This window comes from Stylophora pistillata, chromosome 6 (genome assembly GCF_964205215.1).
Source record: "Stylophora pistillata chromosome 6, jaStyPist1.2, whole genome shotgun sequence".
In the NCBI taxonomy this organism is placed as follows: domain Eukaryota; kingdom Metazoa; phylum Cnidaria; class Anthozoa; order Scleractinia; family Pocilloporidae; genus Stylophora; species Stylophora pistillata.
This window is the reverse complement of record NC_142524.1, coordinates 1,093,662-1,120,212: the sequence shown is the minus strand read 5'-3', so window position 1 is coordinate 1,120,212 and position 26,551 is coordinate 1,093,662. Positions and strand designations below refer to the sequence as shown.

The 26,551-nt window shown below is 37.9% G+C and overlaps 3 protein-coding genes across 6 annotated transcripts; 1 reads left to right on the top strand and 2 right to left on the bottom strand.

The window, feature by feature from the left end:
* On the top strand, nt 1–6,153 carry LOC111344409 (succinyl-CoA:acetate/propanoyl-CoA:succinate CoA transferase). Of its 2 annotated transcripts, XM_022951634.2 has the most exons (9): nt 2–205; nt 311–415; nt 1,152–1,304; nt 1,807–2,046; nt 2,446–2,634; nt 3,602–3,817; nt 4,322–4,459; nt 4,747–4,875; nt 5,390–6,153. In XM_022951634.2, the coding sequence occupies exons 1-9, from the start codon at nt 91–93 to the stop codon at nt 5,575–5,577; spliced, it is 1,473 nt and encodes a 490-aa protein (XP_022807369.1). In that variant the 5' UTR covers nt 2–90; the 3' UTR covers nt 5,578–6,153. The 2 variants fall into 2 exon arrangements, with proteins under 2 accessions (XP_022807368.1, XP_022807369.1); XM_022951633.2 differs by having other exon boundaries at nt 1–415.
* LOC111344408 (uncharacterized) lies at nt 5,916–11,849 on the bottom strand. Of its 2 annotated transcripts, none has more exons than XM_022951632.2 (3): nt 11,693–11,849; nt 11,335–11,544; nt 5,916–9,177 (listed from the first exon to the last, which is right to left on the bottom strand). In XM_022951632.2, exons 2-3 carry the CDS (start codon nt 11,447–11,449, stop codon nt 8,279–8,281), a joined length of 1,014 nt encoding a protein of 337 aa, XP_022807367.1. In that variant the 5' UTR covers nt 11,450–11,544; nt 11,693–11,849; the 3' UTR covers nt 5,916–8,278. The 2 variants fall into 2 exon arrangements, with proteins under 2 accessions (XP_022807367.1, XP_088619332.1); XM_088763206.1 differs by having other exon boundaries at nt 11,644–11,773.
* Nucleotides 11,850–12,410: 561 nt separating this feature from the next.
* Nucleotides 12,411–26,277, bottom strand: LOC111344411 (uncharacterized). 2 transcript variants are annotated; one of them, XM_022951639.2, is made up of 17 exons: nt 26,057–26,277; nt 25,527–25,965; nt 21,506–23,102; nt 20,792–20,993; nt 20,286–20,374; nt 19,858–20,112; nt 18,546–18,733; nt 18,221–18,363; nt 17,905–18,007; nt 17,394–17,817; nt 16,896–17,045; nt 16,271–16,477; nt 16,029–16,115; nt 15,814–15,918; nt 15,454–15,597; nt 13,969–14,022; nt 12,411–13,782 (listed from the first exon to the last, which is right to left on the bottom strand). In XM_022951639.2, exons 2-17 carry the CDS (start codon nt 25,904–25,906, stop codon nt 13,660–13,662), a joined length of 4,251 nt encoding a protein of 1,416 aa, XP_022807374.2. In that variant the 5' UTR covers nt 25,907–25,965; nt 26,057–26,277; the 3' UTR covers nt 12,411–13,659. The 2 variants fall into 2 exon arrangements, with proteins under 2 accessions (XP_022807374.2, XP_022807375.2); XM_022951640.2 differs by having other exon boundaries at nt 16,896–17,042.
* Between the last annotated feature and the right edge of the window lie 274 nt (nt 26,278–26,551).

The following is a 26,551-nucleotide window of genomic DNA, read 5'->3' as shown; positions in this document are numbered from 1 at the left end:
TGCAAGTCGTCACTGAAAGTAAATTTTTTTCTCATAAGCGGGGATTGTGGACAGTAAGGTCATGTTTTAGCTATTTATTTGAAGGAAAACATGGCGTTCTTATCGTCACAGCTTCCAAAGTTATTTCGGCCGTCTCCCTTTTCGATCTTCCAGCAATCAAGGGCCGTTAGTTATTTTGTAAGCAGCGAAATCCGCAAAGAATACGGTAAACAAAGCTGTCAGTGGCGATGTATTTGGCGGGGAAATTCAAGCTATAGAAGGACATCTCTTAGCCCATTAGTTACACTGTCTTATTTTCGTTACAACGTAGGTCATCGTAACTTCTACACATATTCTGCAGAACCATTTCATCCTTTGCCAGGGAAAACGCCAGCATGGAAATCTGCCGAAGAAGCTGTAGAAGTGATCGAATCAGGTGAGCTTGAACTTTATTCCATCCACAAGATCGAAAATTTTGCAAGGTAAAAGAAAAAAATCCTAACGAAGCCAATTAAGTAACGTAGTTTCGACATCAGCACGCACGTATGTAAAGCTACTGTCTGAAGCTTGTTTAATTTTTTGAAGTGTTCGCAGGAGAAATTGCGCGAAATCAATTCTTATGGGACGTTGAAGAATTTGGGTTAAGATTTCATGCGAAGCAATTGCTACGAAATATGCCACAGACTGTCTTCCCCTTTCAGAATAATTAAATTTATTGTATAGTTACTGATGAAATACCAGGATTTCTCCTTTTACTAAAAAATCATATCTTCACCGCGCGCAGTGAAGATACTATTTTTATCTTTCACGTGTGAGAATATTGGTGTGGCCATGGTTACCAACATAATTACCCAATTGCTGTTTCGAAAATGAATAAAAAAAGTTGTGTTTTATGTGGAAATTTCATCAGTATCTATATAATAAACAGAACATTACATGGCCGCTTGGGGATACGAATTTTATCTTCTCGTGCTGAAAGTATCTCACGAGTGAGCTGCAATATCCTCTATGTCTGTCCACTTCCTCGGGTGGAGCAATGAAAGGATATGGATAACAACTGATTTTCTTCTAATCTCTGCACAGTGAAGAGAAAGCTTGATGTATAGTCTTGTTGACCTCTTTCAGGACTTGTTCAAGTTCTGATTGTTTTGTTTTTTTTTTTTTTGTAATAGGAATGAAGGTGTTTGTGCATGGAGGGGCAGCTACCCCTCTGCCACTCCTTGATGCAGTGGCTAAGAGAGGAATAGAAGCTGGCTTAAAGAATGTTGAATTGATTCATATCCACACAGAGGGATCAGGAGAAGTGGTAAAGCCTGAATATGATGGTGAGTTTGTCTTCTGGACTCTAGGACAAGTACAAGTACTGTGACACTCCCTTGATGGTAGTGTCATGGTATTAAGTCATTGATGTGTGCGGAATGGTTAAATTTACATAGCAAAAAGCAGTTTGTTAGCAGCATATTTCTGTTTTCCACACAAGGATTCCGTAATTTTGGTATGTCTACAAAAAATTTTGTAGTTTTAAAGTGCAGTTTCCCACAGGATGGAGCCACTTGTGATACATGTGATGAAGTTTTGACTGGTTACTCCTAGTCTTTGGGTAATGAGGTTGACTGGAACAAATTTTCCCCCTTATAATGTTTTGTGCTTCACTGTGTTCAAAACTAACCAATTACAGGGAAGCATCAACTGCTTAATACAGTGGTTTGAAAAGAGCAAGTCGTCTTTGCTAGACTCACAATTCAGAAGAGAAGTTTAAACTATTATGAACAATCACTTGTAATCATTTTTTATAAAACACATGTCTTCTTTCTCAAATGATCCCAGGAATTTTCAGAAGCAACTCCTTATTTATTGGAGCAAACTGTCGCAAAGCTGTCAATGAAGGACGTGCAGACTTTACACCTATCTTCCTGAGCGAGATTCCACTGCTTTTCCAACGGAAGATAATTGACTTAGATGTGGCTCTGATACAAGTAAGCCCACCAGACAAACATGGATTTTGTACACTTGGTCCAAGTGTAGATTGTACAAGAGCTGCCATTCAGAATGCTAAATATATTATAGGTATGAATGTTATATTTTTATTTTGCACTCACTTATATTAGTCATAAGGTTTATAAATGTAATTATACTTTTAAGTTATTTATTTATTCTTTTGATTTATCAACTGCTGAATTTTGTGGTGCAATATCTCTGAATGTGGGGATACACACCAAAACAAATTGGTTTTTATTATTATATAGGCATTTTAGGGGTTATTGCAGAATTGAATTTGAGCATTGCAAGAAACAGTTAAGGAAATGAAAATGTGACATTTTTCATAGATTTAGATTGATAAAACTCCTAGTTTGCTAAAAGATAATTATTTTATATGATGGTGACATTAAATCTAGGCTGTTGAATGCACATTATAAATTTTTGTAGTTTTGTTTGATATTAATTATTTTTATTCATATTTTGCAGGACTTGTGAACCCTCGCTGTCCTCGCACTCATGGACCAGGAGGAATCCACCAATCCCATCTCGATGTGCTGTGTGTCTCAGAGTTTAATCTCCCAGAACTGAAGATCAATCCTGAGTCTCCAGAGGAAGCCAAAATTGGTCAGATAATTGCTGATAATCTTGTGGAGGATGGTGCCACTCTTCAAATGGGTTAGTGGAGAAAATGCTAAGTTACTGTGACTAACATTCCCTACTTGTACCTGTACCTGTAGCCAGAAAATACAATTTAAACTAATCACAAATGTAAGGGCTTGAAAATCCACCTTCTTTGCAATTGAACCCTATCATTCCCAAAATCTCATTGGTTATTCTCTTTCTTAGTTGCCATTGGTGTTAGTTCAGAGAATTTGGTATTAGATCAACTAATAATCCAATGATTTATAATGGTAATCAATTGAACTGAGTGGAGTGCAGTTAGGGCTGAAATCGTACGTGTGATTTCAAAATCGAACGAGTGCACAGCGTGAGTTCGATTTGAAATCACAAGTATGATTTCAGACCAAAATTGCACAACACGAGGTTCAATTACCACTTTATTACATTCATTTTTAAATTGCCCAAATACAGGACTTGGTCAATTCAAATATTTTACTGATGCAGTACTGCGCCGGTTTTTAAATAAAAAGCGGAGCCGGAAATGCTGTTACATCTTATTTTGTATGCAAAATAGAAAGACTTTGATGTCATGTGTCAAAATTTCAGTCAAGCGTAAAATGATGCTATTTAGAACAAAAAATGGTGTGATTCGTGAATAAATCTCACCATTTAGAGCCAATCAGATTACAGGATCCACCAGTGATTTCAAAATGGCTGTAATAAATATTATTCTTTACTCTCATCTCTTGTCTGCTTGATGATAACATACAGATATTGTGTATCAATGTCAGTTTTTGGAGCAACAGAGAACCCACTCACCCCTCCCCTAACACAACAGCAGTCAAATGATAACAAGTTATGAGGGTTATTGTTGGATTAGGGGTGGGGTGGGTGTGTAGTTGTTCAGATACTGACTTCAGTGTAAGGAGAAATTTTGCATGGTCACTCATGGGAGTTAGTTTACAGACTGAAGGAGTAACTTGTAGAATTTTGTTATTTTTTCTCTTTGACAACCCTACAGGAATTGGTTCTATACCAGATGCCTGCTTGAGTCGATTGATGGATCATAAAGATCTTGGCATCCATTCAGAGATGTTCAGTGATGGTGTGGTAGCTCTGACTGAGAGGGGAGCCATCACAAACGCTTTTAAGAAAGTGTTACCTGGTCGATGTGTGGGAAGTTTTGTGATCGGAACAGAGAAAGTGTTTGAATTCATCGACAATAACCCTTTTGTAGGTGAGTTGGTGATTAAATAATTGTTGGATTTTGAAGTGTTGAGAAGTTCAAGTGATGGTGTAGATACTTCTTTAAATCCCTAGCCTCATAATCTTCTGGTAGCCAATAACATGTGGTTATTTGCAAAATGGAGAAGGATGGCTTTTTGTCAAACTTGTACTTTGTAATCGGATCAAGTCCGTAATGGCTTAGCTTTTGATACAACATTAACTTCTCCTTGTGTTTCATTTGGGAATACAGGAAACTTTGAAAGGCAAATCAATAGAACTAATTGGGGGCTTAACTTTTTTCATACACCCCTTCAATTAGATCGGTGATTTGGAAAGTTCTATGCATTTTTCAATATCCTAATTGTGAGTAGCTCAATATACCGATATACGGTTTATTCCACATGAAAAAAGTTTATTTCACTAATCAAACGTTTTCTCCACTTTCTTATCATAATAGTTAATGCCAAATTTTCTATTCCCTCCTTTTGATTATGTGTTATTTTTTCCTTTGAAGTGATGTTGGATGTTGGATTTGTTAACTTGGTGTCAGTGATTGCTCAGAATCCTAAAGTGACAGCTATTAACTCGTGTATTGAGGTGGATCTCACTGGGCAAATTGTTTCAGACTCTATAGGAACACGAATGTATTCAGGTAATCTACATAAAATATGTGAAGAGGTGGGGGGGGGGGGGGCGAGATCTTCGTGACTTCCTACCTCCTATTGTACAGTAATATGTTGTTTTCTTTGTCTTTTTGTTTGCTGTTTGGTAGTGGATGAGTGATTTGAAGACAGGTATATTGCATCTTGTGCATTGTTAAAGTAATGGTGATAAAAAAAAAAAAAAAAAAAAAGAAAAAGAAAAACCTTGTAAGCTTAGTTTACGTACAATACCGTTCTGCGTTTTTGAGTAACCTTACAGTATTAAACTTCTTTTCAGGTGTTGGAGGCCAAATAGACTTTTTACGCGGATCAGCGTTAGCGCTTGATGGAAGTGGTAAACCAATCCTAGCACTGAATTCCGTTACCAAGAAAGGAGAGTCAAAGATTGTTCCTTTCTTGAAAGAAGGTAAGTCGAAGGTGTGCAGGATGACTAATAGACTGTACCGTATTTTCTTAGTTATTTTGACCTGCTGCGATAAGCGCGAACTTGGCGTGATGGACGAGACGTTTGATATTTTGTTTGAGCAATTTGAATTAGGAGGGGTTTTCACTAAACCTCCTTGATCTTAAACGTCAAATGGTTTGGAAGATAGCGTTTAAGCTTTGATAACACAACAAGAGTTTCCTTTCACATTACAAAAACGGACTTTTTGAATTGTGCTTCTTGAGCGCTGCAACAGAAACAGCTCATTGCAGCCTTGGGCATGTGTGCCTGAAGGCTTTAATTGTTTCGCCAAAATTGCATAAGGAAGTTGTGTCAGTGTTTTCTAAAGTTTCCGTTTGAGTCAAATTTTTCATCCGGACCATCTAAGAGTGAAGGCAAATTTCATCGCTTGTTTAGTTATTACAGTATTATTTATTTAATTTCATAATTGTTCAGTCAGTTATTACAGTTACCAAATTCTTTCCATTTCTTACAGGTGGAGGCGTTGTGACAACTCGTGCGCATGTGCATTACATTGTGACTGAATATGGAATCGCTTACTTGTTTGGAAAGAATCTTCGGCAAAGAGCTTATGAACTGATTAAGATCGCTCATCCCGATCACAGAGAATCGTTGGAGAAAGCTGCTTTTGAGAGACTTAAATGTATGCCATCGCCTGATTAAGGCACGAACTCGGCACGCGAGTCTGGGACCAAGTCCCGTGCTTGACACATGACTTTGTTTAAACTCTCCGGAATTTTGGGTAAATCAAGTATGCAATCAGCAGAAAAGACTTTCTGAATTAAATTTCTTATAGGAAAGGTTATAATTACATTGTTTAATTATCAGAATTACCATTGCTGAATTATTACACAGTTACCATGTCGGTAATTTGCTTTTGTCGCACACCTAGTTTAAGAACGAGCAACCTTATATTGACGAATCCGAGCGCGCGCAGGAACTGAGAGATTTTACGACGTAGAACATTGTACAGGGAAGAGATGAGTTATCAAACAACGCTCTCTCAGGAATAACCTTTCTTTTATTCTTCGATGCATGAACAGCAAATTTTTTCAATGAGGAAATAATTACTTTCCTCTGCCACTGCACAGTTATTTTAAAATGATACAGTAACTACTGCAAGTCATAGGCATGTGTAAACCCATTAACTCCTTTGAGCGACAATTTCTCCCAACAACAACGATGCAACATCCAGCAGACAAGTGATGAGAATAAAGAAAAATATCAATTAAGAGATAACTGGTTGATTCAATACCTTATTACATCCATTTTGAAATCACTGGTGATCCCTGTAATCTGATTGGCTCTAATTGGTGTGATTTTTTTTTTTTGCTCTAAATCGCATCATTTTACACTTGACTGAGTTTTTGACACATGACATGAAAGTCTTTGTTTTGCATACAAAATAAGATGCATAAGCATTTCCGGTTCCGCTTTTTATTTAAAAAGCCGGATCAGTACTGCATCAATAAAATATTTGAATTGACCAAGTCCTGTATTTGGGCGATTTCAAAATGGATGTAATAAAGTGGCAATTGAACCTCGTGTCGTGCAATTTTGGTCTGAAATCATACTTGTGATTTCAAAATCGAACTCGCACTGCGCGCCCGTTCGATTTTGAAGTCACGCGTATGATTTCAGCCCAAATTGTACTCCACTCAATTCAATTACCATTCTAAACTCTCTGAACTAACCTCTAAAAAATTGTATAGCAGACAATAGGGAGAATTACTAAGGAGATCTTGGAAGTGAAAGGGTAACGTGATTTTTTAATGCATCACTTACAATCAGATGTCAAATAAGAATGCCGACGTACTAATTTTCTTAAGTTGTTACAAGTTAGTGGAATTCCAGCTATCGAAAATAATAATGTTCTATATCTTAAATATATAAAAATAATCATATCTTTTCTTGAAATAAGAGTGTAAACTAAAATATGGTATGTACTCTTACACACTTTTAACATGTGGGAGGAAATGGAGTATTTTCCTGTTCGTTTCTGAAGTTTAAGGTCATCATTTTCGGGATCAAAAGAACAAATGTTTGGGAAACCCTTAGAAGGGGAGATATCACGAAAGAAGAAAAACAAGTGCAACGTAAAGCTTCATAGAAGCTGATGTCTTAATAGTGGGATTTCAAAAATGACATGAACAAATAAGTTGATCTCTGAATTGAAGATGAATCATAACATCCCTAGAATTTATGGCGCACTTTTTTTTAAAAAAATTGTGCTTTCAAAAATTATGCCAAATAAATTAATTATAATAAATCAGTGATGTTGATGATAATACAAATTCTAAATAACAACTACTGGGTTGTTCAGAAGGTCTTCTCGGCTTGAACTAAATTTTTCAGTAAAGCCTCCTATTCGAGGGGACAGGTGATTAGTACACTCTTTAGCTAGTATAGGTACACCGTTCATTTCACATACAGAAACATTACGGAGGGGAATGAGTTTATCGTCATTAATGATATATCCCTGAGTTTTTTTCAATCACGAGTGTTTACCGACCGCGCGATCGTTTCAGAGTGTAATTTCGTTAGAATTTTGAAAAGTGAAATGGAGAACGCGCGCTTTTTTGTTGTGAACAAAGGTCGCTAAGCTTGGTCCCACCCAGGTAGGGTTAACCTCGTCTGCAGATATATAAGTATAACTTAAACTGGTAGGATGACCCTTCTCGATCGTAAACAAAGCTTGGGACAGCCTTTCCGTACGCTCAATAGAATATAACCCCCTTTTTGAAGGCGACCTTTCTTTAGGGTTACATTAAAAGCAATGGTGACGACATTGACACCTAAAAATGTTAGACTTTTTTTCCGTCTTAAGCACGGTGAAAACCATTAAGTGCTATCCAAATTCACCGCATTTTGCGTAATTCAAAGGTAAACCCAAAAATTTGCCTCAAATGACTCATCAACTAGTGTCACATTTACGTTTCTTTCTACCTTTACAACGATAAAACTGAGCTGTTGGACTACGATGAGCAATTAATTTTTGACGTCACTGAAGAAACAAGGGGCCGATTTCTGGTTCCTCAGAAAGGGTGACGCAAACTTAAGGTTACGACTGGCAGGAAAAGGATGTTTAAGAACTCAGTATGTGTCCTTTTGTAAAGTGAAAACAGACTTCAATCATGTTTTGAAATAAAATTGCATCCCCGTCTTCCCGACTTCTACTGCTCTAAGAGGGCCTAAGTTGTTCTCTGCTCAGTGTGACCTGGAGTCTCTCTTGTTTGGCATTTAAAGTGGTTCTCGCCTCATGCTCTAAAAACCTGCTGCTGGTTAAAACTTAAAGGTAACGGCTGAAGGACTTATCAAATAAAACACTTACGCGCAATAATTTATCCAATGTGACGTCAATGTATTACTTTCTTTGTTTAGAAGACGATTTTTTATGTTCCTCAGCCGGTGGAACCATAATCCACATAGTTGAAACCATATCATCCAAATCAAAATCTGTCACGTGGGTTTGTGTTTCTCCCAGAAGCCTTCCTGTCTTCATCGAACCCTGTGCGTAGATTCGAAATCGTAGACTGCTGTCCATTAATTCGTTGGCACTTACGCCGCGCATGACAAATGTCTCGTTAATAGTAACATCGGAGGTCGACTTCGTCTTCGTTTTGAATCGATATCGCTTCGACGGCATCAGGGTCAGATGGATTGACATTGACGAAGTAGCACTATTCACGGAAATTGCTTCGGGGAAGTCTTGCACTCGGATGATGGTCACTTCTAATCTCTGGGCCGTCTGCGCAAATGCTACAGAAACTTGAATTTTTGCGATGCAAGTTATATCCCCACGTGATTCCTTGCGCGACTTCCTCCGAACGCGCTGACCACCGCCCGTATCTCCGTAAGCAGAGAGAACATTCAAATGGCTTGCAGCTTTGACAGCTTCTATGGACGGTCTCTCCCACTGAGTTAGCTTCCTCTGAGGTGCAGGAGGCTGACGTGGTTTTTCAGCAAACAGGTCACCCAGGCTCCTGCTCTTGACGTATGGCGCAGGTTTGTGCATAGGGTGGTCATCACTCCTATCGCTTGCAGTTGTCTCTCGTTCAATGAAATCCACACTATCTGACTCATCGAGGGATTCGTCCTCTAATGCGGCTGATTGTCCAAGTTCTGCATATTCAGCTTGACTTACACCGGCCAATTTATTACGATCGAGTTTACAAATATCGGAGTGGAGAATCTTGTACAAGATAAATACAACTAAGAGACATATTCCAAGAAATCCCAAAAATATGATCGCTGGTTTCGGAACTGAAAAGCAATAATAAAATGCACATTTAATAGGAAACGCCGTTTATTCGATTTTTCAACTTCCTTGCAAGTAACAAATAAAGCAAAAACTGGGCGCAGATGTTCGTATTTGACCTTTTAAATAATGAAAAGGGTAACATTTTCCAATTGATTTTTATCTTGTATGCGATAATGTTCGTTTCAGAAAAAAAATTGGCATGATGAGTGATATAGGGTATGAAATTCAAATACGCCCGGAGTGTTTTTAACATAATTTCGGATATTAAGTTTATAAAGTTTTCCTCAGAAATCAGAATGTCACACACTTTGTAAGTTGAAAAGTTTGTTAATGGAGAAAATGCGTTTCAGAATTTAGATGGAATAGTTCTGGTTTTATAATTCGAATAATTTTCAAAGAATGTTTTCATTATACTCGTTTGGATATTGCGAGCAGCAGTCACTAAGAAATTTCCGTTTTTAATTTTGTTTTTAACCAAAGGGTGGTTACCGAAGAAATTTCTGCTTTCTAACTTGTACTCGCAAGAGACGGGATTAAGGTAAAATAGAACGACTGTCGCTAAGCTAAAGGTATCGCTGCATGCAAACAAGGAAAAAGATAACTAGAGATAGCGATAGATAAAATGTGTAAAACGGATGAAATTGACGATGTAAATTAAAGGAGAACTTAGAATATTTTGACTTGTTTTCGTTGGGTGGGAAACATATTGCTGGTCAAGTCAATTTAGTTGTATTGAAAAACTTCGGAACGGCGTAAAGATGAAAAAAAAAAAGAAAAAAATTCTTGCTTTTCGTTCTTTTCTTCGAAATGAATTTAAACAAAAAAAAAATTAACAAAAATATGTAATAAAATGAAATTAAAAACAGCCGCGATCGAAGGAAAAATTTAGTAACAAACTTTGAAAGGGTAATTTTCTTGATCCAATTTTACAAGTACACAGTTTTAAATTATCTTTGTAAATACATGTTTTAAATGATGTTTTTGCGCACGTTTACGATCATTTTGCTTGCGGTATTAATTTGAATGATACAAACACGAACTAAATTAAAAGTTAAAAAATGCATACATGATGCTGTGGCAGGTGGGGAAAATTCGAAATCGAGTATGAAGACGAGTATCAAGGATTAAAATGAATTAAATCAGAAAATAATTTTACCTCCCGGTACCTTCATAGCGAAGACGATGGAAAAAAGGGAAGGGATTGGAAGACTGTGCTATGATACATTCAGCTAGAACTAGTTTAGAGACATGTCGACTGCAATAAGCACAAAGCCTCTCCAAGCCTTGTTATATTATTGGTTGACACGGTTTTTGTCTTTTTTCAATAAGTTCCTAATTGTACAGCCAGTCAAGTCCGTCGCGATAAAACCGCCTTGAAATGAATAATTGTAGTCTCCTTGTGAAATGTTATCTGAATTGAAAAACTGAAGTGGGATTGCGTGCGGTATTATAAACCTCGGTTTTCTTTTTAATTTTGACCTAATTTCAGGTTTTACTAAGTTCTTTAGACAAAACGATCATAGAGCGCCATCCATGTGAAAGTCTACGGTTCATTAAGCTTGTTTCTTCAACTTTTTGTAGTTTTTTTTGTCACCAGCTTTATTTCATTGTTGTCCACCAATCTTTTGTCTTTACGATCCCGGAACTTTTCAAACAAAAGCTGAAAATTTGCATTGTTTCGTTGAAGATCAACTCCTTGCGTTTGCTCAGCAATACGGAGGCGTTTAATTACGAACACCGGAGGCAAAAACATCAGAGACAGGCGAAATTTCAAGATTGCGGAAAATTTAAGCGCTCAGCAAATAAACAATAGATTCTGATGTTTTCACCGCATATTCCGGTCACAGAAGTAATGGTTGCTCACACTCACCCTTTGTAAACAATGTTGACGGCAATTTTTTCCCCTTCGGAATACGAAGGGAGTTTCAAAGTGTTTCTTAAAAAAGAAAAAATTATACCAAGCGACCGTTACAGCCCGAAGAAAGGTCGAATACTTGAACCACTTCCCTTTAGAATATTCATGAAAACAGAGCCCGTTTATTGTTCGAATATTCTCGTTCTTACTCTAAAATTCAGAGCATATTTTTAGAAGGAAAAAAGTTATGTGTAATAAACATACCATTTGAATGCAGATGAAAAAAAAAAAAGGTGATCTTTACCTGTAAACTGCTCGTTTGATGTAGCGGATGGACCTGATGTAGTCTCAACCCCGTAAACAGAATTGTAACCGTTAAAATATATGGACGAAATAACACAGAAAACAAGGGCTCTCATCGTAAGAATTTAAGCAAGGAGACCATCACTTCACCATAGGACGAAACTCCGTTGTAGGAAGCAAATTGCACCATAGAATATCGACGACTCTTTCACTAAAATAAAACCACACATATATGCATGTCATTATACTGCCAAGAGTAATCAGCAGTTCTTACCGAGGGCAAGATCAGTTATTGAAATTCAAATATTACGCTGATAATAAATGTTGTTTTTCCTAATTCAAGGAGCTTGTGTAGTAACCTGTTTCGTTGTTAGTCCAACAATTTAGTGATTCTGACTAGCGAGTTTTCTCGCCGACACATACGCGTCTTCATATCCAAACCGGAAATTTTCTGAGTGAAAAAGCATGCGTATCACACTGAATAATTCAAGTTTTTTTTTTGTCTTTTTTTTACGTTTTTGAATTATTTGGCTGACAAAGGTTACATCACAGCTACTTTGCATAACAGTTGCAACGACGTGCTTGAGTGGTTGATGACAGAAGAGCAATAAAAGTCACTATGAGAACACAAACGCCATTAAAAATTTCCAAGATATCTTTGCAGTGCTGATCTTGTTGGGATTTTCTTTCGCTCGTCGCCGCTCTGGTTTAAACGCTGTTTTCAAACAGAAAAAACTTACAGCACTAATCTGAGGGTATATATCAAAAAAGACCGATTCATGTTATAATTAAACTAAACATTCTATTTCGGTCGCAAACGAAGATGAATGTCTTATCTATGACGATACGAACTGACACTTTTCTGCCAAAGTGCGTCATTACCAAAAGGAATTGAAATGTAATTTGCATGAACTTAGACTTTGTTTTAAAAGCTTTTGGAAGGCAATTTACCTTGACAAGATTTACTGATTTTGTTCTGATTCTTCCACCCTGAAAATCAAATTTTTTAATAAAAATCTCGGGGTCCACATTATAAAGGATTTTATGATATCCAGGTTGTAGCTTGCGTATGAGGAATACATCAACCCTCGGTGATTTTATTGGGATTAAGTTTTGTACAACTGGTAATTAAACACAGCAGTTGACGGCACGCAGAGCCTGCTTTACTGTGAATTAAAAAAAGAAAACGAGCAAAAAAAGGAAAAAAGGGAGAAAGACGAGTTGCTGATATATATAACCTTGTATCTCAAAACTGATACAACTCGAAATAAAAAGAACAAAAAATTAAAAAACAAATGAAAAGATAGATGAATTGATGAATAAATAAATAAATAATAAGCATGGCAGGGAACCAATGCTACAAGTACGAAACGTTACTTAAGTTAATTTTTGACAGTTAAAATTTTATGATGCAAAATTAGCAGGTGACTTTTTCCTATCACGAAATGAGAAAAAAAAAACAACAACAACAAAAAAACCATCGTTTACGTCCCGAAATTACAACTTTTGAAATTTCCACGCACCTTTTTTACTGGAATAGCATCATAAGGAACGACTTTTCAACACTTACTTTGATTGAAAATCAATCAAATATATATCAAGCAACTCGTTCTCCCCCCCTTTTGTGTGTTTGTGTTTTTAATCTGCAAAAATGATTGAGAGGATTCATACCGATTCTAGCGGTAAGATTTATTCGTCTTCCTGTGTAATCTGGATTCTTTTTTATGTAAGAGGAACTATTGCTTCTCGTACGAAAGGCGGTATGCAACTGTGCAGTTATGACGGCGAGAAGGTTTTTAGTAGATTAACTTGAAAAAGTCAGTTACCTTTTTCAAGGCACCCACATTTAGCTATTTTGAGCCTTCACCGACCGATCCCTTCGATTCCTGAGGAAACGTTTTTCCAATCTCAAAGCTCCACACATCTCCCGAGGCCGAATGAAAAGTCAATAGTCTAGCAAGAAAAAGACTCGTCTATGAAGATGGCTTTCTTAGCTCACTCTCTTAGCACATCGAACAGTTAACTTTGGAACACAAGTTTCTAAATATCCTAACTTATCAGTGTTATGTTACAAATGTTTGAATTTTTCTTCACGCCCATTCTTATATCAATATTTTAAAATGTAGAGGACCGTATAAAAGTAAAGAAGAACATCATATAGCAAGGTAGTCCAGAGGTTCTGAATGGTTCTTACTCCGCCAATGTGCTTAAGATCCGGATCTGAACCACATGCGAACATAAACCATTCATCTCGAGCTGTTCGAGGTGGAAAAAAAATCTTGACACTTCTTCGATAACAGCGGTTCAGCACAGCAGGATATGTGGCTCATGAAAATGAAAACCCCTCTGCACCGTGCCTTATTGCAATCAACAGTTTGTCCTTGAGGTGTTTCTCAGAACTGTAGCTGGTCAGTTTCAGCATGTTAAAACAAGTGGATGCCATTGGAATCTGCCAAATGGACAAAAGGAAAAAAAGCGGGATGAGAGCTGGACATTAGGGCACGAATCTATGGTTAAAACTCAGTTTCAAAGGTAGAAATCAATCGTAAAACACAAGGTACCTGCAAAGGGGATCATTACCTTACAAGGATTGATTTTGAGTCTAGAAACTTCAGAGCAATGTTGATACACTTACTTTGTTAAGTCCTTCGATCTTCGAAATCGTAAATTTTGTTGGACCTGACAAGCCCTGGTGTACAAAAGAAAACCCTATTATCTTATTTTTACAAACTGGAGTTGACACATTTTACAGCAATGTAGAGACAGCAAAAGAAAGTAATAAAGCATGATCAAAAGATGACTGGGTCCACGAATATCACCATTACATTTACATGCCACTCAAATAGCCTGCGAGGATTCTACTGTGTAGACGTTGAATAGCACTTGCGGGATTTTAGGTTAAGAGTGAAAAAAAAAAAGAAAAAAAAAGTTATTTACATAACACGTGACTACAACTGAAATGATTTTTCCCCTTGAGGCGATTTAAGACATAATAGTTGTTAAAACGGTCAGAAAAAAATCATCCCCTAGTGACTTAACATTTGGTTCAAAACATTAAGCTCCCAACAGGGATTATTAGTGACTCAAATATAACAACAGCGATAAACTGGTACAGCACATGCAGAGAAGCTTTCATTTTCCAGAGGTCAAGGGCGCCCGAAGAATATAGCTCAATTGGTTGGAGAATATAGCTCAATTGGTTTGAGAATAAAGCTCATTTGGTAAGAGAATATAGCTCAATTGGTTAGAGAATAAAGCTCACTTGGTTAGAGAATATAGCTCAATTGGTTAGAGAATATAGCTCAATTGGTTAGAGCGCCGGATTGTGCTGTGCGGGAGGTCGCGGGTTCGAACCCCGGCCGGACCAATACTCATGGTCCTAAAATAACTGAGGAGAATTTGCTACCTTTCTATAATATCAAGAAATGGATAGATATTCTACAGGCTGATAGTTTCTAAAGAAACTGTTTGGGGCTGCTTCGGTGGGGGTAACGAAATAATTTGGATATATCAACAAAGTTGAATTGGTAAATTGGCCACCGTAACGATTACAAAAGCTGACGTTTCGAGCGTTAGCCCTTAGAGCGTTAGCCCTTCGCTCCGACGAAGGGCTAACGCTCGAAACGCCAGCTTTTGTAATCGTTACATTGGCCAATTAATTTTACCAAATCAACTTGATAGATATTCTAGTGTTCTCGGATAAGAACGAATAAACCGTAGGCCCCGTCTCCTGCAGGGTTAGGGGTAGGAGACGTTAATTTCCAACGCACGAGATTACTGTGTGGTGGATGTCCTCCCCTGGGGGGGATGGGTGGGAGAATGGCCCTGAAAAGCCCCCATGGGGAGTGGTCAATTAACCTATACAGGTATGTATGTATGTAAGGGGTTCAACTTTAACAATTCCGTATTCGTAGTTTGGATTGTCCAAGGAACGTACTTTAACCCACCTTTACCAAGTCCCCCACCTCACACACTAATTAGCTATAGTTTTAGTCTCTCTCAAACGAGGAGCATAGATCGGAAGTACAGCTTTGCTTGCGCAAATATTAGGGGGCACAACAAAATGGCGCAACAGAGTCTATTCAAAATAGCCAAATGTATATCTTGCACAGGTGTTTACCGTTAAGGCAGCAAAGCCTCCAAGGGGAACGCAAGGCGATCCGGTGGAAAATTTCATCAGCAGAGCTTTTTCTTCTTCTTTCAGTGGTGTCACAATGTTCCAAAACCATTTTATAACGTCATCTTCTGCCGTGCACTGCTTATACTACAGATGGCAAAGGATGAAATGTAAGATAACTCATTTGTAATGGCATGGAGACATTCTGTTTTGTTTTGTTGCTGCTTTCTTTTGAGTTTGTTTGTATTTTTTTTCATGGCCAAAGACCAATTTTCCCCACAATTTGAAAAGAAAATTTGTTTTTCTCTTCCTTTCGGTTTACATTCAATCGAAAGGCTATAAATATCAAGTGTGACGCTTCACCTCGGTGTGTTTCTTCCAGTCTCCCACATCAAGCTTAGCCACTCCGTTAATCAACAATGAAAATTCGTCAGCCGTAAACAGCGAAAGGAATTCTCGTGGAATAACCTGAAAAGGAGGGTTAGATTCGGTTTGGAGTGAATGTATTCAAAGATGGCGAGTTTTTTATTGTTATTTGCTCTGTAAGATGAACCCATCATCAACTGAACACAACTTACCTCATGAAGTCCTCCTGAGAATTCACCCACTTCCTCTTTAATCGATTTTTCCAATTTAAATTGTGAAACAAATCTGCTGTATTCTTCCTACAAGACAGACGAGAGCAATGAATGATGGTGGGAGAAGAGCCTGTTTGAACAAACACTGATTACAAATAGAATTTATTTCTAGCTACAGTCTGTGGTAACATGGCACATGATTCTGCCTTTGAATCCTAAATGAATGACGCTACACCAAGTACCTTATTGTCATCTGTGAGCTTCTTGTCACAGTCGTCACTAAGCTCAATTGACACCGGTTTAGAGTTCCATGGATTCAGAGCATCCACGCTGAATGACAAGTCCAGTTCGTTCACACTGTTTTCCTGTAGCCAAGTCACTGCATTCTTATGGAGCTCGTAATCAAATGAACTAAGGTCGTCTGGGTGAGTTAAAGGTATTCCAAGGATCTGAAATGCAGGAAAAAGTGAAGTCTGTATCAGTCAAAAAATCTTGATTAAGAAATACTTCACTAACATTTGGAAAATCGTTTTGATGAATTCCACTTCAAAGGGTCTTTTCGAATCAAAGTAAAGTTAAAAGTTCTTAAGAAGTCTCTATTAATCCAAAAAAGTGCTTGTAAAAATTAATAGAATAGAAAAGAGAGAAATCAAAAAGTACTGTACTGTACACCACATCATTGTCATCATTAGTATAAATGCCTTATCATTATTATCATGATTAACAATCGTGCTTCTGATATCACCATTATTATTATTACCATCGTTATCATTAGTATGATAATTATCCTCATAGTTCGTAAGGTGAGTATGAGTCTAAACAGCTGAATGAGAGACCCTAATATGAAACGACAGACAAAAAAGTCACCTGCTTCACAAATGGTTTGGAGAGATGAAGATCCAGAAGCAAATTTTCAAAAATAGAAAATCCAACCATGTGACCGATAAAGCGAAGCTGTTTGAGTTTAGAACCCAAGGAGAGATTCCTTGTTACTTGGTTTCCATTGTTCTGCTCCTGCTGGGAAACACCAGACAAAAATATCACAATTGTAAAACTTTTACAAAATTAATAAAGAATAGCTTGCATGTATGATACAGTGCACATGTACACTGTACATGAACCAGCGCGCAGCTCTTCATCAGTCCGGCCTGCAAAAGTAGACCCTTTACTTTTCAAGCATTCCATTAGTAAAAAGCACCGTTATATGTTGATACATCGATTTGCCTCCTTTTCTACCTGAAAACCAGGGACAGGCCAACAACCACCTTCTGTGATATACAGTTTGTAGTTTTTTTTTTGTTGTATTTTACTATAACAGTACATCTGTAGAACTACCAACAAAGTGTTAGTAGCATAATGACAAACCTCAGATGAATGCCTCGTGTCAGCACTTCCTACAACTCTTTCGTTACAACCACTTTCATTGGACGCTACCTCATCCGCTGTTGCTGTAATTCTGGGATGCCCTTCTGCAACACTCTGGCTCAAATTGATCCCTTCCTCAGATCCCTGACTTGCTCCATAGTTTTCCAAACCATTCTGTCCAGCAGACCTCATATTGTTATCACATTCATTTTGTGCACTGAGTCGTTGACTTATATTTTCTGCCATTGCATGAAGAACTTCTGCCTGCGAAACTGCTGACCTCAACTCATCATCTGTGCACTCGCTTGGAAGGCATTCCTTTAATTTCCCAGTTGATGGCCCCTGTCGAGTGCTTGGCGCTTGTATGGCGTTTTGTCGAGCTTCTTCCGTGAAATGTTTAGCAAAGTAAGCATTCGGCACAGGACTGGAAAAATACAAGTTACAGTTTTTAGTTCAAGTCTTTGGAACTTGAGGGCTCACTACATCTATTGAAGCTAACATGGACTTGTACCTGTACTGAGCATCATCTGCCATCATGAACAGGCGTCTTTTGGGGTCAATGGCATCTTTACAAAAGCAAGCAAAAAATTCTCTTTTTGGGCCAGTGCAGGTACCTTAAAAAGGAAATGAATACATGTGGGTTTACGAAAAGAACAATAAGTTCTAAGTTTACTTAAATGCCTGGGAGTGAGCGTCTCTTTCATGTGGAATGCACAATCAATTGAGGCGACAGACCATACAGTTCAAAGTAATGATGGCATTACAAAAAACAACGTGTTTGTCCCGTGTAAATCTAAGATACAAATGTACATTCTAACTGGATCTACCTGGTTCATTCTGAAATGTGACAGTCAAATCCCTGTGTCTCAGTACATGTCCAGGTATTCTCCCCATTTGATTCATAGCACTGCCTAGAACATTGGTTCTGTCAATCTCCAAAGGCAAACGATCATGTTTCCAAGAGCTTGTCCTGTGACGTTGAAATAGACATAAATTCTTCAATCTCAAGTTATAATTTTATTGCTTACATTACAGTACTTCTTTGTCTCTGCTCTTGTTGAGCTGTATGAGAAAACCTTAACACCAACAATTGTGCGCATCTGCCAAAAATACTTAATGCACATCTTTATGTACAATTTTTAATGGGTTAACCTGATTTGTGAAAGCTTCTTTTTAAACCATCTCCTCTTGTTATCAAAATCCAAGATGGCCCTCCAGATATGCTGTAGGAGTCCATAGTTATTCTCGTCAAGCATCTCAGGATTTTGGCGAATGAAGTCGTTGAATACTGTGTAGTATGCATCGTGATTGGCTAATGACACCAGTACATTCTTGACCACCTGTAGACAAGAATTTTTGGTCTCAATATCATGATTGAACCGCTTACCATGACCAGCTTTAGCAGCTCTACACTGTAAATCCTCTAATAACCCCCCCCCCCCCCCTGGTGGGCTTCAGGTACTTTGGAGGGGGGGTGGCTTATTATGGGGGAGGGACTTATTAATTTAGCCCGATGTTCACTACCAGGGTACAATGTGATATGATGTACCATATTTATTCAAATAATGTTCATATTGTTTATGTTTTTAGCTCTGTAATTTAATAATAATGTTTTTCTGCTCTGTAATTTCCGTATACCGTATTCTATTGATGCCAACAGGATAACATCGATCAAGCAATCACCATAATCAATTTGAAATGACAAACTACAGTATTTGAATACATTTATCGTACTTACTGACCTGGAGTGTTATTTTGAGTTTTTGTTTTATGGGGGGAGGGGTGGGGGGGGCTCATTAGAGGGGCATGGCTTCATAGAGGGGGGAGCTTAATAGAGGATTTACAGTAATTAATGGCTGTGCACAACACTTTAGGGCGGCGTAGTGGCCTCATAACTAGTGTTACTTGACTCTGGATAGAGTGGTCCAGTTTTGAGCTGGGGACATTCTTGTGTTCCTAAGCGAGACATTTAATTTGCACAGTGCCTCTCTTCACCCAGGTGTTTAAATGGGTGCTAACAAATTTAATGCTGAGGGGTAAACCGACAATGGACTAAAGAGGGAACAGAAATACTCCTATTTGCTTTATGGTATGGAAACTGGAGTTGAGCTCTGGCCTGATGGGCCACTTGGCCCAATGGATAGTGCGCTGGACTGTTGTGCGGGAGGTCAAGGGTTCGAGCCCCAGCCAGACCATCACATAAGGTCTTAAAATAATTGAGAAGAATTTGCTACCTTTCTATAACATCAAGAAATGGTTAGATATTCTAGTCTTCTCGGATAGGGATGAATAAACGGAGGTCCCGTTTCCTGCAGGGTTAGGGGTAGGAGACATTCATTTCCCACACACGAGATTACTGTGTGATGGATGTCCTCCTCTGGGGGGGGATGGTGGGTACAAAGGGGTTAGGTGTCAATTGGGACAAAAGTTCTGTAAACAGATTTGACATTTTTTAGCACCTTACCTTAACAGTTCTTTTCTTCTCCAAGTCACCGCTTGCTCTTCTCAGCAGCTCTCTCAGTACGAACACTTGTTCTGGTTTTGGTTTCATCAGCGCTAACACACAGCTTTCATGAGCTTTGAAGTTAGCATAGAGCAGTGGTGGCCAACCATACTTGTCAACACAGTCAACTTGGTGCCCAGAGTTCAGCAGAAGTTGAACACACTCTGTGTCTCCTGACATGGCTGCAAGATGAAGACTAGAGGTGCCATGGCTGTCCTAATAGGAATAGAGCACAATCAGTTTCTCATGGATTCCACATCTAGATGCACATATATTGTAGATTTGGGTACATACATTTAAGATGATGTCAGCTACATGTTGCAGGAGTATCATAATTGAATGTTTCAACCATCTTTGAGACAGTATATTATCAAGTTGTAATTTCTCACCACATATTTAAATGATGCACCATTGTCAAGCAGTGTCTTGACACACTCTGTATTACCACTTTCACAAGCATACATCAATGGGGTAAAACCTAAAAATAAACATAATGGAAGCAAAAAAAATCACTGGTAATAGTAATTATACTCACACTGTTAGACTAAAGACAATAATGATAGTATTGATAATAATAGCAATAATAATAGTGATAAAAATATTTGAGATACAGTTGTACTGGATAGACTCTAACTTGCCCAAAACATTTATAGCATATACAGTATTACTGTATAAGAAATAGACTGAATGTTATTTGATTACATAAACCTGTGTTATAACCCAGTTGAGATAAAGGAAGAATACTCAAAGTTTAAATCACTCATCTTTTTCTTTTGATTAAGAACTTTCTTGTGTTGGCCCAATGTCTGAAATGCTTTATCAAGCCAGTACAATAAACGAAAGTGCTTGCATAGAGTAAATTATAATAGGTAACTGTGGTTCTGTGCACTTATACCATTATCATCTGGCTGGTCAATAAGCAATCTTGATTCCTTCAAAAGCTCCCTTAGACAAGAGGAAGTGTCCTTGATAGGTTCCCATTTGCTTTTGAAATGTGATGCACATTCCACAGCAAAGTGAAGTATGTTGCCTCCATCATCAGTCTTGAAGACAGTCATATATGTACCTGCACCCATCTTCAGTAAGACCTGGACACACTATAAAAGTTGAAAAAACTTACACTATCACATACACAGAGAACATAAGGTAGCAATTTACATGTACAAATACTATACCTTTGTCTATTAACCAAAAGTCATTAAAGCAAATTTAGTCCTACTTGTTTCTGTGCATACACACCAAAAACATTGTTAGAGATTTTTTTGCTTCTTTGTTGTTTGATTTGATGTTATTTTCTTTGGTAGTTGCTGTAGTTGTCTTTTACTTTTCATTAATCTATTTAATTCCTATTTTTAAACCTTAGAGATCTCTTGACAGCTAAAGGATACAGTGTGACTTAGTTTTCTTTCAGATAACCATACATTATGCAAGCTATGTGCATAATATACCTTTTGCTACTTAGAAACTATTTTACCAATTCTTAAATTATTAATTTTAAATACAATCAATATTAAGTTGACTGCTGGGTAGAAAAAAAAAAACAAAAACAAAGAAAACAGAGAGATAAAAAGCTAATCAAATCTTAACTGTTCATGTAAATCTTACCCACCTCATGTTGTCCTGCATGAACAGCTGCAACTAATGGAACAAACTTCCTGACATCACTTGCTGTTAACAGCCTGGTGCATGTTTTCTTGTCTCCATGAAACAAAAGCTCCAGACATTTTGCTCTGTCATGACAATTCAATCCATCTCTCCCTTCTCCCACAGCAAAATGCAACAAGTTCATTCCTTGTTTGTTCCTCCTCATACTTTTAGTAATGTTCTTAATATCAGCTTGCTCAAGCAACAGCTGAACGCATTCTGGATGCCCGTCCAAAGCATATGCCAATGCAGGCAGGTGATAGTAATCAAGAGAGGTCTGGTCAGCCCCATACTTCAGTAACAGTTTCACAAGTTCTACTTGGCCTTCTAAAGCAGCCAAATGTAGTGCAGTCCTCTTTCTGAAGGCAATCTCATAAACACAATCAGGATCTTCCTTGATAAGCTTATTGACTAAAGGGAAATCATGTTCAAGAATGGCAATGTGAAGGGGTTGATATCTGTTAGGTGTGGTATCAAGGGTATCATCATCAGCACTATTCTCACTATCATCCTTCATCTTAAGCCGTTTCCAAGCTGAACGTTTCTTAACTTTTTTCTTTTTCCTTCTCTTTTGCCTACTAGTGAAGTGAATCCCACCTACAGTGATCCCTGGTCCAGCCTGGTCCTGTGTTCCATTGTCATCCTTACCATGTTGTTTGCCTGCAAATGTGTCCAGGAGCTTAAGAAATTGTGATGCACCATCTGAGTTCATGCCTTCATCAGATGTCTCAACATCCTTGACAATGAAATCTTGGTCGTCCTCATCCTCATCCATCTCGCTACTAAGCTGTGCAAAACATGCTGCGGCCACCTTGAAGGGGTCTTGATCATCATCAGAGCTACATGCATGAGCAGAATGATCACTGCTGGACGATTCATCTGTGCTACAAGAAGCACCATCATCATCATTTGTCAAATGCCTCTTTGCAAGTCTTTCTTTCGGATCAAGTTTAGCTGTTTGCCTTTTCTTTAATAAGCCATCAAACATTTTATGATTTTTATCTTCCTGTTTCTTTATGAGCTTTTTCACTCTTTGTGAACGTGGCCTCAAGATTTCAGCCTTATGTGGAGATTCACTTGTACAAATGTCGTCACTTTCAGAATCTTCACTTCTAGCATTGCCATCTTTAGATTTGTTCCTCTCCTTTCCTGAAGAAATGTCTTCATCAGAGTCAATAAACTGATTAAGCTTTCTTCTTTTGTTTTTTGTTTTGTGTTTACTTGCAATGCTTTCATCTGACTCATTAGAATTTGGATCACTAAGATTTCTGAATATTTCTTGTTCATTTGAACATAAACTCGAGCCCTTTAGCTTTGACGAAGCAGCCTTGTCATCAAGACCTATTTCTTCCTCTGAGCTATCAAGTATTCTTTTCTTTTTTCTCTCTGTTTTGCTTTCTTTTACTCTACAGATTCCAGAATCCTTCTTGCCACCATCACTGCTTTGGTCACTTTCCGCAGTAGATTTCTCCTCATCCTCTCCGTCATCGTTTATGAAATCAGACATTCCACTGTCATCAGAGTCAAACCCACCTTCTCCACGACTCACATAAGAAGAACGCCTACAGAAAATATGCTATTGTTATTTCAAATTGAGGGCTGTAAACTATTAATCTCCCAGAAAATATGCTATTGTTATTTCAAATTGAGGGCTGTAAACTATTAATCTCCCAGAAAATATGCTGTTGTTATTTCAAATTGAGGGCTGTAAACTATTAATCTCCCAGAAAACATGCTATTGTTATTTCAAATTGACGGCTGTAACAGTGCTTTCAATAAGATTTGAAATAGGTGGCTACCTCGGTACAACATCCACCGGAGAGCGACTTGATTGCGACTTAGTGTGGCGACTGCGACTTGAGCGCGGTGAAATATACCCGGCGACTCGCGACAGAATAGCCGCCGGAGCTCCGGCGGGTGCCAGGTCTTATTGAAAGCACTGTGTAAACTATTAATCTCCCAGAAAATATGCTATTGTATTTCAAATTGAGGGCTGTAAACTTTTAAACTCCCAAATTATTGTGACTAATTTACAAGGAAAATGTGTAACTGTTAGAGGGGGGAGGGAAGGAACTAACAATCAAATCGTGTAAGTTTAAGGGTGCTTAAAATTACACATTTTAATTAACATGTAGTGATCAAAATGCAAAATTTGAGGGGCTTATGGACTGCAGCTTCAGCTCATTATAGTCAAACTAAGTGAAGCGTACCCCTCAGGATTACATTAATGATTTGATTATTTGTATATTGAACCCGCTAATCGTTTCAGGAGTGCAATAACGAATTGAATATTTGAACATGGAACCCGCTAACTGTTTCAAGAATGCAATAATGGATTGATTATTTGAATATTGAACTTGATAGCCGTATTCATTTTGAAAAGGCACGGATCATTTTTCAAATCAGAAGTCCATTTCTGATTGGACTACGCAAACACGTGATGATGGCGTCAGACATGGGGGGAAAGGTGAGTTCGAGTGTTGTGTAGAACTTCTTGTAAATGTTGTAAATGGAATGTTATCGAGAGCTTTTTTCGCATATTTACATCTTGACGAACTTGTAGAAATTCTTGAGTGTATTCATGGTCGAAAAAAAATAGTTTAGGGGCGAAGCCATCGCAAGACTTTTTTATTTTGTAAATGTTTGCGATCAACTGTTTTCGCAGTGTTTTTACGGTGCAGTTTGTTCATTTTCAGGATTCCTCGTCAAATAGAACAATCTTATTGGACTTCAGAAATGGACTTCTAGTTTGAACAATGATACACACCTTTTCAAAACAGATACGGCTATCGGGTTCAATATTCAAATAATCAATTCATCATTGCATTCGTGAAACGGCTATTGGGTTCAATAATCAAATAATCAATTCATTATTGCATTCTTGAAACGACTGGCAGGTTCAATATCCAAATGATCAATTCATTAATGTAATCTTGGGGGGTGCGCTTCACTTAGTTTGACTGTAATTCAGGGGTGATATTGTAAGGAGAAATTAGATGCTAGTCACTTAGGTGTAAATCCATACCATATTACAGCAATCACAAACATATATTTATGTAGATGTTGAGAAAATGTTATGCCTGGAGAACATGGGACAATGCATGGCAATTACATAAAAAGCAAGGAGTACTAAGACATCTTCAGTCATTGTGAGAATCAGAAAATAAATGTTGTAAAATGAAATGATGGCAATCTTTTAGTCTATGCAACATTTTCATAATCACCCCTCCCTTCCCCCTAAAAAAAGGAAAAATACGTCACACAATCAGTGAAGTTACAAATAACACTGTCACGTCCGATCAAACTTACTTTTACTTTAGTTTAAGTTTAAGTTTAAACTAAACTAAAAAAAAGGAAAAATACGTCACACAATCAAATTACAAATAACACTGTCACGTCTGATCAAACTTACTTTTAGTTTAGTTTAAGTTTAACTTTAAAACTTAAGACCTGTGCTAAGGGCTAAGCTACCTTCCCGTATTAGGCTGTTGAATTCACTAGCGGGTTTTAAGAGGGCAGTTAGAGGAATGGATTTGAAAATGTTAATGGACGATGGTGGCTGTGTGGGCTGCTTGGTTTGCAGTGCATGATTCTTAGTTATATCTTAATTAGGCTCAGACTATTCCTCCCCCCCCCCCCACGTCTTTGCAGTGCATGATTCTTAGTTATATCTTAGTCAGGCTCAGACTACTCCTCCCCCCTCCACGTCTTGAGGTCCCCTAGCCTAATTCTGCTGACCACAAATTTTATGCTATTTATTCGTATATTTTATGCTATTTAATCATATATTAATACTTAGTTATTTATCATTTTATCTAAATTATCTTGTTGTGTCCTTACTTAGTGGTTTTATTACTGCTATTGTATAATTGACACATGAATAAAGCTCATCATCATCATCATCATAAACTAAACTAAAAAAATGAAAAATACGTCACACAATCAGTGAAGTTACAAATAAAACTGTCACGTCCGATCAAACTTACTCTCTAAGGAAATTGTTCACCAGTTTTCTAGGCTTCAAAACCTTTATTTTCTCCTGGCTCCTTTGTCTCTTTCCTTTCGGTGACATTGATTTTAGTACTTCTTTTCTGCTTGGTAAAGAAAAAGTCAATGATGATTTCTTCCGTAACCGCTCTGAGCTGCGAGGCGTCTGTGAGCTGGTGGGGGTCTCGTTTAATTCGCTACTACACATTCCTTCTTCAAATGTTTCCTTGTGTAAACTGTTTATCCGTTTTCTTGGAGATGTTTCCTTCCTTTCACTTTCGTCTGAGTCGGAAGATAGAAGTGATCTTTTCGCGTAGCAGCGCTTTTTGGCCGACAATCTAAGTGGCAACTCGTCGCCTTCGTCACTAGAAATTCCCATACTTTTTTTTACACGCTCGGATATAATAAACAGCTGACCTTCCTCGTCGCCACTGTAATCTAAAAATGACAACAAATATACCTGAAATCCGCGCTTTAATGAAGAAAGAAGAAAGGGAATCGAGGAAACATGTCCTTTGTGTTTACTTACCGTGAACGTCTGTGTGATGTAGACAAAAATGGCGATGGAATAACCGTACAATGCAAAGCGACGCTCTCAAGAGACAGTTACATTATCCAAAGAAAGCCGAATTTTTTTTTTCTTCACTTAAAGGAAATACAAGGCTTTCCGTATATTGAAGCTTAAGAAAAATCAAATGCAAAGCATGCAAACAGACTGCATCTTACTTCCTTTTTCCCCGCGCATTTACGACTAACTAGTTTCCAGGAAAAACGGCCAAAAATCTCATAACTAACGTCGTTTAATACCTTACGGATGTGTCTCTCCCTTGAATCTGGCTGGGGGTACCCTTGAGTGGTTACGTTGAAGACTCACTCCACAGATTTCCAACAAATTCAAAAAACTAACGGGCAGTAATGCAAAGCGAGCAATACCTAAATGTAAGTAAAGGGTTTTTCTACCGGCACCGCACACTCAGGAAACTATGAAACTATCTTTTGACGTGTTACGGACAGGCACTAGGAA